At 36.0% G+C, this 18,788-nt stretch overlaps 1 protein-coding gene and 1 long non-coding RNA gene across 16 annotated transcripts; one reads left to right on the top strand and one right to left on the bottom strand.

Moving 5' to 3' along the window:
* The first annotated feature begins 9,296 nt into the window (after positions 1-9,296).
* On the top strand, positions 9,297-10,303 carry LOC112738048 (uncharacterized). Of its 2 annotated transcripts, XR_011869597.1 has the most exons (4): positions 9,297-9,437; positions 9,573-9,623; positions 9,836-9,889; positions 9,990-10,303. It is a non-coding gene; the product is annotated as an uncharacterized lncRNA (long non-coding RNA). The 2 variants fall into 2 exon arrangements; XR_003169204.3 differs by lacking the exon at positions 9,573-9,623 and having other exon boundaries at positions 9,300-9,437.
* On the bottom strand, positions 9,602-15,598 carry LOC112738047 (exocyst complex component SEC8). Of its 14 annotated transcripts, none has more exons than XM_072211715.1 (8): positions 15,346-15,565; positions 15,224-15,272; positions 14,412-14,502; positions 13,734-13,848; positions 12,462-13,323; positions 11,895-12,068; positions 10,846-10,944; positions 9,602-9,880 (listed from the first exon to the last, which is right to left on the bottom strand). In XM_072211715.1, exons 5-8 carry the CDS (start codon positions 12,678-12,680, stop codon positions 9,842-9,844), a joined length of 531 nt encoding a protein of 176 aa, XP_072067816.1. In that variant the 5' UTR covers positions 12,681-13,323; positions 13,734-13,848; positions 14,412-14,502; positions 15,224-15,272; positions 15,346-15,565; the 3' UTR covers positions 9,602-9,841. The 14 variants fall into 14 exon arrangements, with proteins under 14 accessions (XP_072067816.1, XP_072067812.1, XP_072067814.1 ...); XM_072211711.1 differs by having other exon boundaries at positions 12,462-12,674; XM_072211713.1 differs by having other exon boundaries at positions 12,462-12,674; positions 14,444-14,502; positions 15,346-15,472.
* Positions 15,599-18,788: the final 3,190 nt, after the last annotated feature.

Below are 18,788 nucleotides of genomic sequence, written 5' to 3'. Positions count from 1 at the left end.
CTCAGAGTATGCAATTGAAGTATAGTCAGTCCATTCCTCAGGCTCTACAGGAAGAACTGCTCTGATACCATAATGTAACACCCTAACTACCAAAGCTCACGCTTCCGGCTGCGCGCCTTTGATAGCTCGGACATTACGACGACTTTTACATTATTTAATACTAAAATATGAGCCTGTTTAAAACTTTAACCGCAATACCGCTCCCAAAAATTCTTTCGTTCAATAACGTACATCCATAAATACCATACAACTTACAAAACTCATAAAGAGTACATCCATATATACATACATATATATATATATATTTACAAGCATTAACCAATACAATCCCTATCCCTCTCACAGAATATATCAAGATAAAGGCGAGGGTACAATAAATAATCTATATCAATACAGAACATATCAATAACTAAATAAACTCTTCGTGACTTCTGCGCCCATATCCTGAAAGGGGAAAAATGTAAGGGGGGTGAGAACATCATCCTCGAAAGGGTTCTCAGTAGAGGGTTTTTGGGAATTACTGTAATAGGATACGTGAAGATAACCGCATCAGTGATTAATAACCGTCTTTTGCCTCTTTTCAAAAACAACAGTTTCCAATAAAAGTAAAGTCGGAAATCCTTTCTAAAAGAGGAACCGTTCAATTCTCAAAAACTCAAAAGTCTTTCAAAACGGTTTATCTATGCTGAAACAAAATAGCCTTTCATATTTTATTCCAAACCAGAAACACAAAACTGAAATCAACCATCAGTTCATCTCATTCCAACCGCGGCCCTAGGCCCAAACAATCCAACCAACAACCAATCACCACAATCCAACAGAGTCCCAGATGCAAACACAGATAGGAAGTTCAAGCACAAACAAACAGTTATTACAAGTAGAACAGTTAGCAATTAATCACATAGGCAAACCAAGTATAATATGCACACCCAACCAATGTCACACAAATGCATATGATGCATGCCTGTCCCTAATGGCTGATGATATCATCTGTCGGTTATAGAGCCAACCCGACAAGTCCTGGTAGCTAACCATTGGACTGTCCCTCTGTCGTGCATCCCCAACTCGAGTTATACTCATCATAAACTTGATCATAATCATGATCCATATCCATCACCCTCACTGGTGAATATTTATCCATCACCATCACTGGTGACTATTTATGGGGGCGAGCTCATCCGGGCCTTTCACAGTGCCCGGCCACACTTACGACATTGGGTTAACAGAGCTTCGAGTCTCAACCTGGAGCACATGGTGGCTAGCCATTGCTACTACCTAGGGAAACCCTCATCTCCAATAGTGGAAGTGCAAAAATCACAATTATCAATAATTCAGCATATACATGCATTCATTCTCATCCATGGATCAACATCCATCTCAGCCATTCGGCTTACGGTTCAGTCCAGAACCAGCCAATATTGATAATCACACACAGCCATTCCGGCTCACGGTTCAATCCAGAACCAGTCAATATTCATAATCATACATAGCCATTCCGGCTCATAATAAAACAGCACTTCCACCATTCAAAATCATCAGATTTATGAAATCGGCATTTAAGCCATAAATCATTTTCTCAATTCATTTCACTTTGAAATCAAGTTTCAACTCTTTTCAGCCTTGGCTTTAAAGATCTCATTTCTCAAATCATCTCAGGCTCATAAGCCACTTTTACTCAAGGTAAATTCCCCTTTTAAAACAATGCCACTCTCGGCATCCTCTTTCCAAAACTTCCATAATCATAGCAAGTTAAAAGCCTCTTTGAGATATTTAAAATCACCCATCCAACAGTGGAATTTTTGTAACAAAAGTTTCTCGGCAGTGTCCCAAGTCCTTAGGGGAGAATAACATAACTCATTTTCGCCAAATTCATTTAAAATCATTAAAACATTGGCTTCCCGATTTGAGTAATAAAACAGGATCTAAGCCAAACCGAGTCAGGTAATCATTTACTCCTTTCAAAGCCGTTTCCTTTACTTAGGCAAAACCAGCTTCAACCCCCATGATAAATTCTAAAGCGTTTCAACTGTTCAAAATTGTTTTAGTCTTGCAAAAGTTCAGAGTTCAAAGAGGACTTAAAACCTTTCTCAAAACATTTCAAAATAAAACTTGTCAATAGACATTCAGGTTCTTTCAAAGTCATTGAAACTTCTTTAATTGAAACCCCCAAGTCAAATTCAAAGGGCATAAACGCTTTTCGCATTCAAACAGCTTTAAAACACAAGTTTCATCTAAATAACTTTCTCTTGAAAGAGATACAATGCCTTTCTTAAGAAGCAAGACTAAATCACAATTTCCTCTTTACTAACTCATTTCGAAAGCATGAATCATCCTTTTCTTGATAATTCAAATAAAATAGCAGAAGTCTTTAACTCATCATTTTCCAGACAACATTTCAATAAAGACTCAGATTTTGTAGAAATTTCGGCAGCACCTCCCCTAAAACTTGGACTTTTGCCACCCGGTTCGGGTCCCAACTAAACCGTTTCTCATTCCTTTTCAACAGCTCAAAACCATAAATCAATTCAAAAGCAAGCTAAATCCAACAGTCGCCTCAGTGGCATATCTCAAGGAAGCCATTTCAAAAATCAACTCAATATCAACCAATTTAACTCATTTCTAAAGCTTTAAAGAATCGGTTCAGCAATAAATCATTTATCAAAACCAAATCAATCAAAGCAACCCAGGCTGAATTTCAAGAGTATTCTATCTTTCACATCATCAAAATAATTAACTCAATTCAAACCAATCCTCAACGGATTAAACTCATTTCAAATCTTTAAAGAATCAACTTCAAACATTACATTTCACAAGCCACACAACAATTCGGCCAAACCAATATCCATAGTCATTCGAGTCAATCAAATAATACATAAGGCAGATACAATCACCAAATACACAATATCTCACATCAGTACCCATATGTAATAATTCCAATAATAAACTATAGTGTTTGGAAAGCGCCCCTACCTCAAAACGCAAATCCATAACCCAAATGCCTCACAGGGTCCTTTCCGCCTCAACCCAGACTGACGGCAACCAAAACCTCAGCTCCCAGCCACTTTCACAATAACCATCGCAACACTATTCGCAACATATAATAATCAGGACTCGACCCCACGTTACTAAAATTCACATTCATTAACCAAACACAACGAAATACTAACACGAGGCTTTCCGAAACATACTTACTGAAATGACAAAGGCAGCTGCGAACATCGAGCACGGAAGGTAAGCATGGATACATGACCCGATACTGAGGATTCAACGGCTATTTTCGGCGGCGGAGGCAAGGTGCGGCGACACCCAGCGGCTCTTCCTCCCTCCACGCGACTCAGATGACCACTGCAGCAACAAGCCGTGACTATGGTATTCTTGAAATTCAAAGGAAACAGAATCCATTAACAAGACCTTACCGGCAGTGTATTCCGGTGACGGTAAATGGCATTTTCCGGCGGCCAGGCACGGCGGCACTACTGATTTCTTCTCCAGGAATGGCTGTGACAGAACCAGAAACAGGGGAAAAGCTCACCGAATCAGTAATGGTTCTAATGGCGGCTTTTTCCGACGGAGGAAGCGTTAGCTTCGCGCAGCACGGCGGTTCCAATGGAGGCGGCGCCGGCGACGCAAGCACGGCCGGGTGCGGTGGCTGGACTCCCAGCTCAGCCCCAGATCTCTCGCATCTGCTCTGCTCCCGAGCTCTCCCTCTCTGCTCTACCGTAAATGACGGCGACTGTCTCGGTGGCAAAGGTGATGGTGGCACGGTGAGGACGACGGCGTTACCACACGGCGGCGCAACGGGTCGTGCTCCTCGCGTCACTGGCCCGTGCTCTCCTCCCTCAATGTCGCGCAGTTTCTCTCCTCTGGGCTCCCTCGACAGCGATGACTCCTCGGCGATGGCGCGGCTAGGAGTGATGGTGTGACGAACAGAGGCAGCGGCGAGCTAGTCGGCGGCGCGAGCGGCGACGAGGTGTGGGTCACAGCGCAGCCCTTCCCTCTCTGCCCGATCTCCCTTCTCAAGCTCACTCTCCCCGGTGTAACACGGCGGCGCGGCGGCAGTGACGCCCGCCGGCGCCGTCCTTCCCTTCTCTTCGTTCGGCAGTCCGCATCCCAGCTTCCCCCTCTCTCCATTTCTGTTTTCCTTCTTCTATGGAAAAGAAAAGGAAACCGTGTGTGCTGTCCGTGGGTGAAAGGGAAAACAGGGTAAGGGTTTGGCTGCTAGGATGAAGGGTTTAGGGTTTCATTTTTTTTTTAAAACTAGGGTTAGGGGTATTTTAGTAATTTCAAATAAAAATAGGGATATTATAATAATTGGAAATAAATTCTAATCCATTAATAATAATGTATAAAAATACTATTTGCTCATCAATTTCATAAATTATTTTCAATAAAATGTCCAAATCAAATAATTAAGAGTAATATAATTAAATCCCTTATTTTCCAAGGTAGCAGTATTAATATTGAAAATATTACTTATTTAATTCAAATCATATAGAAATCCTTATTATTTCACAACTACCAACTTTATACTCTGAATATAGAAAATAATCCAATAATTATAAAATTGGATAATAATTACCTTAATTATCTTTAATAAAATAATTTCTGAAATTAAGGCTATAAATAACCATATGATTTGAGACTTGATCATAATAAGACTTTTCAAAGGTTCTGGGTCTTACATTAGTACTTTTGGAAAATGTTGGATTTAAATATTTTCTTTTGAAAAAGATAAACTAATTCCCTCTATTTCAAATTGAAGTTGTCTAAATTGTTGTACTATTTTTTCTAATGATGTTCATATTGAAACTGTTTGATTCAAAATTTCTTCCTAATCTTTGAATTAACCCGCTTTATGCTACATTTTGTTGCATATATATATATATATTCTTGTTGTTTGGTAATCTCACGTATTCCTTCAAATCCTTGCGAAATACCATCTTTGTCCAACTGTGAACTTGAGTATTCTTCCAATTTCTTGCATAAACCTTTCGTGCCGTTTGTCTTTCTCTTCTCATGTTTCGTATTCCTTATATGCGCTAGTTCTTAGGGACACGATTTGTGCGTACGGAAAGTGAATATGGTCAATCTATGAAGTTATAAGGAGTTGTGGAGTTTTGAGGGAATAAGAGGAAGTGATCATGTTTTATTAAGAGTTCTAAACGAACATTGTGCCTATTTAATTTTAGATTTTGAAATTTGGTTTGCATCAAATTACTTTTATCAACTTTTGCATCATCTAATATATTTTCTTTTATGTTTATGTGATATGATTTTCTTGGAACCTTTAAAATATTCAAAAATGGATGTGAATATAAATTTTTTCTTCAACTTATATCAATTTTCGAGGGCGAAAATTTTTGTAAGTTGGATAGAATGTAACATCCCGCATTTTTGAAAATATAATTATAAATAAATTGTGATTTTATTTTATTAAGTTTAAAACTTTATAATTTTAGAATTATTTTATTAGAAATAACTAAATAGATTCGGAGATAACTTTATTTTGAACCAATTAATATTCTTAAGTAATTTTATTATATTGGAATATTTTGTATAATTTTAGTAATTGAAAAATAAGGAAGGATTGTATGATTTAATTTAAGTAACTTTTATCATGAAAAAGTTACGATTTATTTTATTAATTTGATATCTTATCTTATAAATTAATTAATTAAGGGTAATTAAATTAGTTTTATTAATATTTGGAGTTATGTTAATTAATACTCTTGTGTAATTTTATAATTGTTATTTCATATAATTTGAAATTAAGATTTAGTAATGGAAGCAATATATAACTTAATTTAAAAAATTTCTATTATGGATAAACTATGGTTTATTTTATTAGTTTGAGCTCTTAGAGATTAACTTATTAACTAGGAATGATTAAATTGATTTTTATAAATACTTTAAGTTTAAGTAAGTTAATATTTACGTACAATTTTTATTATAATTAGATATTTTGTAAATTAAAATTAAAGTTTCGGTAATAAAAAAATAATAAAAAATTATATCATTTAATTTGAATCATTAAATATTGAGTTTAAACTACATTTTATAAAAATGTGATTAATATGCTTATTTTTTTAATTTAAATTAAAAATAATTATTTCAACTTAGCAATATGTTGATAAATAATGTTCTTAAATATTTTTAAGAGAGTATATTTAATTTTAAAATTATTCTACCCTTCAATTTTATCAAAATATCTATTCATATCTATCTATAATCTTTTATAAAATTTTAATTTCTAACCCTAATTCCTAAAATTAAGTCAGAATCCTAATTTCCCCAGTTCCTAACCCTAACAGCCGCAGCCTCAACCTCCTTCATAACAAATGCATACAAATTTAAGAAAGGGGGAAACAGGGAGAAAGAGGGAAGAGAAGGGAGACGGCGCTGGCTGGGGCCTCGCCGCCGTCACCGTCGCTGTCAAGCGTGAAGGGTGGAGAGGAGAGAGCTTGCATCCAAGAGAGAAGAGATGCTGTCTGCCGTCACCGTCGCCGCCCTGGAGCTCGCCGTCGAGCTGCTTCACGGCGCCGTCCCGTCCATGGACCCACAAGCTTGCGTTACTGCCGATCCGTTCACAAGCCGTCGTCGATGGGACAGAATCGCGAAGAGAGAGAGACACACGAAGAGAAGCCCACGACCAGCCTTGTCGCCGGCAGCGCCGCGGGTTGCCGTCGCCATCCTCGCGAGCTGCCACCGCATCGCCGTTACTGAGCTGCAGCACCGCCGTTGTCGCACTCTGCTGCTGCCGCGTCTCGCCAAGCCGCCGCTGGAGGAGGAAGGCCCGCCAGTTTTGTTTCTGCTTATGGGTTTTGGAATCTGAGAAAACGCCACTGCCGTTGTTGTTTGTTGGGTGATCATTGCTGCCACTGGAATCACGAACCGGAAAGGAGAGGAGGCCGTTTTCTGTTGTCGCTGGTGCTGCCATAGGACGGTTGAAGCCATTGCTGATTATGATTTTGTTATCTGGGTACTGGTCTGATCTTTTCCTTAGGATTGATCCATTTACTTGTTTTGTTTTGTTACTGCTATGGTAGCCATGTTCTGATTTTAATTCTATTTTAGTCCTTGCTTTGTCTTGAATCCTAGGGCTGAAAATTGCTTTTGATTCCTACTCAATTTAAATCCTCTATTTTACTGCAACCATGGTCAAAGTTGCGAAGGCTGGTATTGTTGCCGTTCTGGTTGTGTGAGAGTTACCGCTACTGCCCTGACACTAAAAGAGAAGGTATTTGTTACGTTAAAGTATGCGATTGCGACATCGAGGTAGGGGGTTTAAAACGATTTTAATTTAAGAATGCCTACAAGGTTTATTGAATAACTGCAAATAGATTTAATAGCTGTGATTAATTGGTTGATTATGTGAATATTGAATTGTGGCTGAAATTGTGATTGGAATGGTTGAGATTGTGATTTGGAATTGTTGATTGGTGATATTGATTGATTATGTAGATTGGGAATTGTTTGATGACTTATTGTTCAGAATTACTGAATTTTAATGGGTTATGTTGGATTTGTTGCTGTTGAGCTGATATTTGGTATATTGTAATGATAATGAGCTTGGTTGGTGGTTGATTTGGAATTGGTTTTGAGGGGTATTGAAGGGTTGGGTTTTGAATACTAAATGGTTTGCTGAAAATCAGGTTCTCTTGAAAATAAACGGCAACTTTGAAAGTGAATCAGTGACTCTATAGTGACTGAAATGATAAGAATTTAAGTGTTAAGTAAATTATATTAAGTGTAATTGTGAAAACTCAATTTTGAAGGTTTCGTATCAACTAGAGAATTAGTTATGATTTTTCAAAGTTGAATTCTAAAATCTGATTTTCTGCGTAATTTCTATACCGAGTCAGCAACTTTGAAAAACTACAACTAATTCTGTGATTATCGGAATTGCGTGGGACCAAGTCCGGATTAAGCTTGGGAATATAGGGAGCTAGACTGCTGAATTTGAGACTTTTTCATTAAGTTTATGATTTATGGTGAATTTTTGAATTATGGATGTCAAATCTGGTTTTTCTGCAGAACGTTTAACACAGCAGCAACTTGTTTCCTCTATTAGAAATTCTCCAGTTTGCATTTTTAAATGGAACCAATTTTAAATGAAGCTCTGGTTCTAACACTTTAATTTCATAAAAATTTAGAATTGTTAGAGTTGTGGTTTTAAAGATTTGGATTTTTAAAGTAAGATGTATTATGCATAAAAGTCAGTAACTTTGAGACTTTATAATTTTTAATTCTGGAATGATATTGAGATGCAACCAATTGGAGGTGAAAGTTGAGTATGTTTAGTATAGTTTAAATGTTCAACTATTAAACTCAAATTTGAAGACTCTTGCAGGGTTCTGATTGAAAGGCTTTCATACACCTCAAGTTGTAGTTTAAGAAATTTGTTAATTAATCTGGTGTAAGAGAGATGAATGACTAGCTTCCGGTTCTTTTACTGCTCTGTTGTTACAGCTCCTTTCAGTCCTTAACTGCTTTGTTACATTCTAGCTTTCAGTCCTTTTATGCGAGCATTTGTTGTGGAGCTTCTGTTCACTATTTTTTTGTATTTTTTAAGTGCTTCTATTATTTTATGGTTTTTGTTACAAATTGATGCTGAAAGCTTGCAAAGAATTTGGCCTAATTTTACTATATTCAAGTATTGTTTGTTAGGTTGGATCAGATAATTAGTGATATTCTGGATTCTATTTTCTCAAATAATATTCTGACTTTATTTACAAAATGCAAATTTAAATTTGGCTTTATTAACAAACTTACAGTGGTTTCTTTTTATTTGGTCAATTTAGACTTCAACTCTAAATCTGATAACTTATTCTTCATTCATATGTGTCTATATTTTGGGTTGTTGTCTATGCTACTATGAGCTTCAATTTAGATCTTTCTTTGTGGTTTCTAATTGAAATGATTGGTTGTACTCTTGGTCTAATATAAGATAAGGTTATCAACACTCATAGGTAGGAAGCTTATTGGGAGGCTCCTAAAAATCTTTTCTTACCATGGTACACTCTAACCCCGACAACAATATAAGAAAACAGAGGAAAAACAGAGGAAAAAAGAATTCGTACCCCTTTTATTTTTTCCCCACCTTTCTTAACATGTGTCCTATTATGTTGTCTAAGTTGTGTGTTCTTACTGTTGGTATAAATATTTTGATATTATCCCTTAAGAGTTATTACATATCTTGGAGATTTGTTAAGTTTAGATTTATATATTTGATCATTCCTCCAGTATATCAAGTGACTTTTGCAAATAAGTTGAGCTTATCTTTTATCATACAATCCTAATCTTACCATAACTTGATCTATTATTGTGTTTTGCAGTTGCTCAATGTTCCAAATCCTGCTGTTCTTGACATTCCTGTTTGTGCATTGGGGGGTGGATATTGGAATTATATATTATTATACAGATTGCCTAAAGACTAGGTAATACCATTATGAAAACAAGTTTGTTAGGTACTCAAAGATTTTTTATGCCTTTGAATGATTAATTTAAATTTTTAATTTAGTCAAAAGAAAAATACCGCAAAAGCATTATGTTATTCTTTTGCATGTTGTCAGATAGGTATATCCATGATGAGGAAGGAAGATGAGAACGATGAGTCTATAAAAGTAATTCGTTTCCGTTGCTGTTTCCATATATTTTTTTTAACTCAAAACAAATAAACAAAGGCCATGCTTTTATATCAGCTGGATTTGATTTTAAGAAAAGGATTTAGGTTTGGAAATATTTGAAACTTTTCTGTGGTCAATTATTTGAGCTGGAACCAACATACGGACTTAAGAAATTTTTGATTAAAGGTTTTTGTTCTGATTTTTTGCAGGAATCTTCATCTCTTAGAAAAATATTGGCCGTGAACTTCAACTTCCTGCACATGGTAAAAGAAATTCAAAAAATATAGTCATATGAATAAGCATACAAATTAGAAGTTTTTAACAATTATTTGAATGGTTTCTACTCATTGCAATATTGTGCAGTTAGTTGGAGATGATTTCTTGATGTTTAATGCAAAACGCATTGAGAGAGTAGTACTAGAGTATGCATGTAACCCTCTTTTTCTTAAGGTAAGTGATTTAAATGGACTTTGATGGGGTTCCTTTGTTTAGTTCAAAATTGTTCTCACTTTTTCTTCGTAAAATTAATCATATTTCGTTAATAAAGATGTTTGGATATCCAGAGTTTGAAAAAAGTTGCTTCTTTATGCAATACCTTAGAAGTAGAGTTTACAACTTTTTTACCCATATTAAAACACTGTTGCATGAGCTATTTTTGATAAATTATTTTTTTTTAATTGCTATTTTGTTATTTTTTTTATTGCTGTTCTTCCTCTGAAGTTAGAAGTAAAATATTTAAAATTAAATAATTAAAAAAATCAACCAGCAATAATCTCAATGAAATGTAGAATAATGATATAACCAACTAAATGATTGGCATTTTCAGAGGCATCCCTTTGCCTTTCCATATAATAGAGGATAGAATAACAATTATAGCTCTCTATGACGCACAGGACTTTCTCACATTCTTAGTCTTCTTGAGGCAATATTAATATCTAACAAGCAGACAGATGCAACAGCTTTGTTGTATTTGTTTAGCCACATCTGTTCTTTGTTTGTTTATAGATTTTCTGATATGATGGATATCGTATCACCTGCTTTTAGTATGTTTGCCCTTTTAGTATGTTTGCCCTTTTATCTGTACAAATCACTTGCTCCTTTTAACTAAAATACCAAGTGAAGTCCAGAACCAAGGTGGGGAACTATTAATGAAAAATAGCAGGTTCCTACTCAAAATAAGATGAAAATAGGATAAAATGTGAGTGAGTTGAAATCCTACAGTTTGGAGACCTTCTCTCTCAAGCATCAGCATAGACTGCACTTGCAATTGAACTGCAGCATAAAATTGCTTCTCAGCAATGAGCATACGTGCTGGAACCTGCAACTTAGATCTTCAGACTCAAAATCCTCCATGAAAGATAGAGAAGTTTAAACAGATAACAGAAAAGGAAGCAATTAAAACAAAAAGTTTAAAAGAAATCAGGAAGCATGCACAAATGTATACATGCAAGCAGAAAATGCAACCTTGAGATGCATTTCCTCTAGCACCTGAGAAAGACATTATATGAACTGGATTTACGGGGTCGGTCATCCTAAAATTGGGACTCACTTGTCGTAAATATTCACTTGTAGCATACCATATCTCATTGGATTGGCGGGTGAATAGAATCCATAAAAAATACTTATCAAAAAAAGTGATCCATTGAGTCATATTAAGTATATTTGAATTCTATTGATTATAAACTATCGTTATAACAATATAAGAAAAAAAAAATCCCAACATAAATTCTTGGTGCTTCAATACTGGAGAGTTCTAGTCTAGAAGCTCCTTGATGCAGCAATAGACCATGGTTGATCAAATATCTATAGTAGGGCGTTGGTATCACTATGCTAAGAATGAAAATCCATAATAGCATTGATTCACAAGAAGATAATTGTTAGCATTAGCCTAATTTCATCGCCATTCCAAGCACAGTGAGCTTTCACGAGTTATAATGTCACTGTATATAAGTCTAGTTCTATAGCTTCAATGAATTTTAAGGTTATTATGTGCTTCACATCTAAAACTACTACAAAAGTTCTACACATGTACAGATGTAGCACACTGGATATGAAACTGCAAATGCAATTTTGCATACTGTTTATTCTATCCCAAACTGTTAAAAGAGGCAAAAAGTGACTCCAAGTCATAGCAAATATAATTAGAATATTAGAGGAAGCTAGCGTAAGTTCTGACACGATACTGTCTTTTAATCAGCAACAAACAAAGCAATGCAATTGAATCAAGAAATAAAAAAACAGTAAACACTTGGGAAATAAAGGATTGACCTTAGCAATGCCTTCAATTTGATCCAATAAGGAGATTATGTGTCGCAATGTAACTGAGCGATACCATAATTGATGCAATTGTTTATTGCGCGCACTAAGGTGCTTCTTTGCCTCTGCCAAATCTACCTTTAAGACGGAGATACTCTCAGTGGAATCACTGAAAAGCTTCAAGATCTAAAGATAAACAAGATATTTGTTAAATGGAAAATCATAATGAAAGGCCAATCCTAATTCAGCTACTCTATGTAAACAAGAGAGAAGTGGCAAACTCTTAAGAATTCTACAAAGTAACAACTGCCAAAACTACAATAGGAAGTTTATAGCACAATAAATTGAACAACAATAAGAACAACGAAAACAATAATAACCATCAACCATTTTCCCATTAAGCGGGATGCAAAGTAACTGGGAAATTTAAGGAACTATAATCTGAAGGTGGACCTCCATTAACACCCACAATCAAACTCCCTGAAGTTTCAGTTGTCAAGTACTGGCAGTTTGAACCAATTGTTCCAGGTCAACACAACAATTTTAAAAAGAACCCATGAGAATGAAATATTAAGAAACCTGGGAATAGTTTTGGATAGCTTTGTTGAAGCCACTATGATAGGTTTGTACTACTTCATCCACAACCTCCTCAACAACATCACTTTGCTCCTTCAACAATTGTGCAGCAGCATCACGATCTTTTGACGTCGAAATGTGAACAACATGAGGTAGTGAATCAAAACGAGCAACAGTCCAACTCTCATCTATTTTAGCGAGTTCACGTCTCAAATACTGCATTTCGGTAGAGCAGAAAGACTCAAATTATCACAAATTAGAGAGATTAACACACGACAAAGAGCAATAGAAAACTAGATATATCAATGAAGGTTTTGGAGCAAACAATCTACAGTTCAAATTATAAGCTAGAAGTAAAAATAATTTTAGTATAAAATAGCAATGAATCCCTCATGTGATGCATACAACTTTGGTTAATATAACCTGCATAGTGGTAAAGAAGGCCATTTAATAAAAGTAATCCTATCTGTTGAGCAAAGCTAAGTTGGTTTGAAAAGACCATGAAGAGGTGAGGACTTTGAGAGCCAATCTGAAGCATTAAACGGGAAAAGTGTCAGCGTCTGGTGGTTTTTCTGCTGCTTTATTTTAAAGCAGCAGAGACTTATGATATTATTATATGGGCATATCCTAAACTTGCATCATATATAGCATTTTAGTGTCAAAACCAGTACATCTTAGAGTAGATGTTTAGAACCTCTTAACTACAATTACAAACTTTCAAGGTTCATGATTTTTATAGAGGGGTTTCCTCTCGGAGATGCAGACAGATTGCAAAGCTTGGCCTGTTGATGTATTTTTTTTGTGTGTATCTTAACCTTCCATAAATTGAGGATTTCTGGTCCTCCATGCCTTTTGTAATATCCTTCTGTCCTTGTTTAAGAAAAAGGAAAAAGAAAAAGAAATCAATTTTAAGTTATAATGAGAACAGTTTGCAGTTACAACAGCCTTTTGGCACCAAATGGGGTCAAATATGGGCCTACTTCAGACTAGTGTACTCTGTTGGAACCAAGGATGAAATAGACTGAGGATATAATTATAACATTGGACAGAAGTTGTTCTCCCACCCTTGTAAGGCATGAGCCTTATTCTGGAACATAAACCTAGGTTACTGCACCAAACTGCTCAAAGTTTCCCCATTTCTATTCCAGTAATCTACAAGCACTAGCAGTGAGGCCAAAAGTCCTTAGAATATAAATTAATTGCAGAGAATCCCTTTGAAAAGCAGTGATTAATCATTTTGAATACAAATCTAGAAAGTAACAAAGGAAAGCTTACAGCTTTGTCTTCAGGCAAAGGCAAGTCATCAAAAAGTCCCATATTTTGCTTTCAATGTATCCACACACCATAGAAGAGATAAGATTACCTTGTACTAACAAACCCACAGTTCTAACTGCAATGGATGAATACAAGTAATGAACACTCAAACTAATTGGCTGTGATAAACATGAATAATGTGAATAATCCAATTTCACCTAAAATAATGAAAAGAATCTGCTTCAATGGGAGCACTAGGCTTCAAGAAATGAAACTTAGTGTAAACCACAAAATTTGGAACCAAAAAAAGAAGGGGGGAAAGTAAACAGGAAAATAAGGAAGAAGATCAAATGAAGATATAATAGCTATCATAAACTACTTCTGCAAAAGGATTTTCTGAAGCAAAGCACATGGTTTTAAAATCCAACAAAAGATAGTGTTTCAACATAAATAAAACCGATATTCTACTCACTCATAATAAAATGAAGCTGAAAAAAGAATTGTAAAGAAGTAACCAATTATATTGTTTCCGTAATAAGTTAGAACAACAATAAGTTCAGTTTTACCAAAAAAAAAAATTATTTCGGAATATTATCCCCTAATCAACCTCAAAACTCCCAAAAATAATTAAATACTGGTTCAGAACATAGAACAGTTGAGTCTAAGCAGCAAAGCAAACCAAACTTCTTGCTTACGTACACTTATTCCTAATGATTTCCAGATGACAATACCTCCAAATCCAGCTCAAGTAGCAACTAAAACGAGAGTTATTATTTGAACTTCAAATAACCTGGCATCAGCAAAACAAAACAATAAGAAAGAAATATATAAATAAATAAAACAGTAGATGATTTTGAATTCAACAAAAGAAAAATACGGTTCTAAGTTTGGCACTGAACTATAGTATTAAACATTAAAACCCCCTATGTCCCCCCTATGTCAGGAAATACCACAATCATCAACCACCAAACCTTTCCTCACTAGGAGGAGGCCCTGGAGCAAGCTCCGTGGATTGTTTCACACAAAGCATAAGCACAATTTTCTTGGTCATTCGGCAAAAGAGAAACTACACTTATTTCCAATGCAATATCCAAAAATTTCTAACAATTAAGTAGTGATCAGAAACAACCACGAGAAGGGATCAACAATAGATTACTGAATTAAATTTTTGCAAATCTTAAAGCACCTAACAATCAAAGCATAATTAAACATCATTTCTACCGCTGTTCATTACTATACGGTAACTAAACACACACACACACACCATAATCTCCATTCTACGACCGCTAAATAGAACCAGATCCTCGATTTCCTCTCACAGGCGAAGTTCACTAGAACTCTTCAGCAATTTCACTCATACAGAAGCAAAAAAATCTATAAAACTCCATCGAACTCCTCTCTCCACACATATCCTTCCACTTCCTCTCTGTTACAGTTCCTTCTTCACTTAGCTAAGCAAAAAAAGGCGTTTACGAGAATTCAAAAAGCTGAATACTCCGTCGAGAACTTACAGTAAACGAAATTCGAAATACGCATTCTGTAATCAGAGATCTCGAGGAGCTACAAAGGATTCAAATCGAGATTCATTGTGTGCGCACTAAATTCAGCAGAGAGAGAGAGAGAGAGGGAGAACCTGAAGCGAAATGGCGGCGAATCGACGGAGGAAGGAAGAGGAAGCGCGTGAAATGGACGAAGGGGGAAGAGAAAGTGATGAAGAAGTCGCTGAGCGTTCGGAAAGATGGATTTGACTGGTAATAACAAAAGCGAAAAGGCGAACACGCGCGCGCGTTAGAGCGTAGTCGTTGTTGTTTTAGTGAGGAGGACGAGAAAGAGAGAATGATCCTGAAAGATGTGAAACGCGTGACGTGATGCTTCTACCTGTTTTTATCTAAAGTTAATATAACACATTTTTATTTGAATTGAATTTTGCTTACACTTAATATAATCTTGTTTTATAAAAAACGGAAAATTGATATTTAGCGCATTTATAAATTATAATGTATAGTTAGTGAAGATTTTTTTTAAGTTTTAATGCTAAACTAATAACCTTAATAAATATCCTACCAAAGTCTTTTTTATTTTCATGTTTTAACTTTCAAGTCTTTCTCTATTCTAGCCATTATTTAGAGCAATTTATCATTTAACAAATAAAATCCTATCCATCCAATTAATACCTGCATTAAAGAACAATATATTCAAAACGAATTTCAAATTATGAAAATTATGCATCTTCTGGCTAAATTTTTTACATACGGTAATTTTAGTATGAAATAGGAAAATATTTAATTATTTTAATATTTTATACAAGTATAATAATATCATAAAATGCCATTGGTATTTTATAATAAAAATATTTTTAGCACCAATTTACATTGGTGGAATATTCTCAAACCAATGGACAAGCTGAAACTATAAACAAAGTCATATTGGCCAGGTTAAAATGTCGAATACAAGACGCAAAAGAAGCATGGGCAGACGAGCTTCCTCAATCTTATGGGTATACGGACAACTCCTCACTCCACAACAAGGAAGTCAATTTTCTGACTTGCTTACAGAATAGAAGCCATGATTCCCATAGAAATCGCTGAAGAATCTCCAAGGGTTTATTCTACAATAAAGGGCCAATATCCAGCACAAAAGGAAGAGTTCGGCTCCTCCCAGAAGTTCGAGAACAAGTTCGATCAAAGAGGAAGCACTAAAGCAAAGGATGGCTCTGAAGTACAATCATAAAGTAATCAAAAGAACCTTTATCACGAACGATCTTATACTGATACAAAATGACATCAGGATTCAGAAGTCGGGCAACGAAAAGCTAGCTGCGAATTGAAAGGACCCTATAAGATTGTTGAAGTCTTAGGAAAGTTAGTATAAGTATCCGACTTACAAGGGATGGAACTCTCGAGGTCGTGGCACGCGTGTAACTTGAAGAAGTACTACAGTTAGATAGCGCACCTTGTTCCTTGGTATACTCATTTTTCCCGACTTCATAATTTTTTTTCGAGAAGGATTTTTCGGAAGGGATTTAACGAGGCACCATAACACGGGCTAAGAGTAGTCAAAATCCTATTAGCCAATTTATGGAAAGGCATTTTTCATTTATCATGATAAATCCACTTCATTCTTAAAAGTTTCCTATAAAAATACATTATTTAAGCTTGACAAACCGCAAAAATCATTATCCGACCTAGAATGGTCGGCAAGTTGAAGCGACGAGGTACAAATTAATATAAGAAGTTATGTAAACAATTTGTAAGATCAACCTCAAAATCAAGGCAGAATAAAAACGAAATGAAAAAGTAACTTGACAAAGTCCGATTACAGGAAGTCGGAACTTACAAGAAAAGCACTATACTGACCTACTTCACCGACATCATTTAACTTAGCAAAGAAACAGTATTAAAAGTTGTCAAAACACGATTTACAACTAAACGGCTATATAGGCTAAGATCTAATTCGACAAAAAATAATTATGAAAACCTATAATCATGATGAAAATGAAGAAAGGTTTTTGATAAAAAAAAAAACTAAAATTGTCAAAAAAAATACAACTAAAAAAGTGATCGAGGCTACAAGCTATTACAAAAAAAATTGTTCTTAAAAGACCCACACATTGGGCCATTCAAACTGCTAAAGACGGAATTACAAAGGATAAGCTGCTCTTCTGTGACAGTATCTTCAGCTGGGTGGAAGGAGTCGGTCATACTCAGAAATCGGCACAGCTGCGATGGGCTAGTCGGAGAAGGAGGGAGCTCACCACTAATGACCTCATTCTCAGAGGACCTTGGGATTTGGGAAATTTGATTGATCTCTGCATCCGAAATTTCGGGTCGTGCAAATGAACCTCCTCATCATCCTCGGGGAGCCAGGACGATCTTCTCGTCTACTACAATATTATCTTGGCTGATTAGGGAAAGGTCTGCCTCAGCAGCAATAACTTGAAACTAGGCCTTTGAATTTGCAAACATTTCATCCATTCCTTCAGCCACATATTCCTCGAGTTCTGCATATTTGTCCCGAACATTAGCCAGCTCATCCACTAGGTCGAGCCTCTCCCCGAAGACATGGGTGTAGCTCTCCTCCGCCTTCATTCTTAAATCCTTGACATAGCCAAGGCCGTTCCGCCTGTTTTGCCTTTGCCTGAGCTTTGCCCAAGTCGACAACAATGTATCACTCTCCTCTTCAGGCTCTTTTTTTGTCTCCTCCAATGAAACCACCTCGACTTGGGTAGCCACCAAGGAGCTGTGAGTGGCGCTAAGGGAAGTTTTCTCCAACTCTCTGGTCAATGCTGCACACACGCTTGCTGTTCGAATTCTACCTCGGGACAGGAGCTGAAGATGGCTTTTGAGGGACACATCATCCATACTAATGTGGCTATGAGGGAGAATATGTTTTTCGCTCCATGCAAGCCCGTCAAAGCCCATGTTGTATATGCTTTCCCACTCTGCAGTCTTTTACCTTTTGGGATTTTTTCGAGGAAGAAGGATGAGGACGGGCCACAATACTATCAGTGGCGGAGATAAGAGAATTGGCCAAAACGGAGGGACGGGTATAACCTTCTGCGAAGCTGACACGCCCGAGTCTGACTTCGAGGGAGAAGACTGGGCAACAGCGTCACCAGCTTCTTTTAGTTGTATGTCCCGGCCAAGTTCTTTCTGGTGCCGAATGTTTTATGGCATCCGACCTTAGGACCATTCAACAAATTAAAGACCATAGGACCGCCAACACAATGCAAATTTTAAAATCTTACCTAACACGGGGACACGCATACATATAAAATATAAAGTATTTTTTAGATAAACCGTAATGATATTTTAATATTTTATTAATATTAAAATATAAATTAATTTTTAAATTATTTTTAATGTCTTATTTTAATTATATCAAGTATTTAAAATATTTTTTGTTTTAATAAATAATAATATATACTATATCTAAATTTATTTTAAGAATATATATTAAGAATAAGACCGGACACGCTGACACGTGATGGTATTTAGGTGTGTCCAAGTGTGTCCGAAGAAGAATTTTTTATTTTTTATTGAGACACGGTTTGGACACAGCAGACACGCGTGTCGG

This window comes from Arachis hypogaea, chromosome 13 (assembly GCF_003086295.3).
Source record: "Arachis hypogaea cultivar Tifrunner chromosome 13, arahy.Tifrunner.gnm2.J5K5, whole genome shotgun sequence".
Lineage (NCBI taxonomy): Eukaryota > Viridiplantae > Streptophyta > Magnoliopsida > Fabales > Fabaceae > Arachis > Arachis hypogaea.
The sequence above is the reverse complement of the archived record's forward strand: the minus strand, read 5'-3'. Positions and strand labels throughout refer to the sequence as shown.

Bases quoted from the DNA above. Each gene is read 5' to 3' on its own strand.
- LOC112738047 (XM_025788297.3), bottom strand. From the start codon at position 13,775: ATGGGACTTTTTGATGACTTGCCTTTGCCTGAAGACAAAGCT. The intron at 12,675-13,733 runs GTAAGCTTTCCT...ACCGAAATGCAG, and splicing joins CTTTGCCTGAAGACAAAGCT to TATTTGAGACGTGAACTCGC. The intron at 12,069-12,461 runs GTTTCTTAATAT...GTTTATCTTTAG, and splicing joins CTATCCAAAACTATTCCCAG to ATCTTGAAGCTTTTCAGTGA.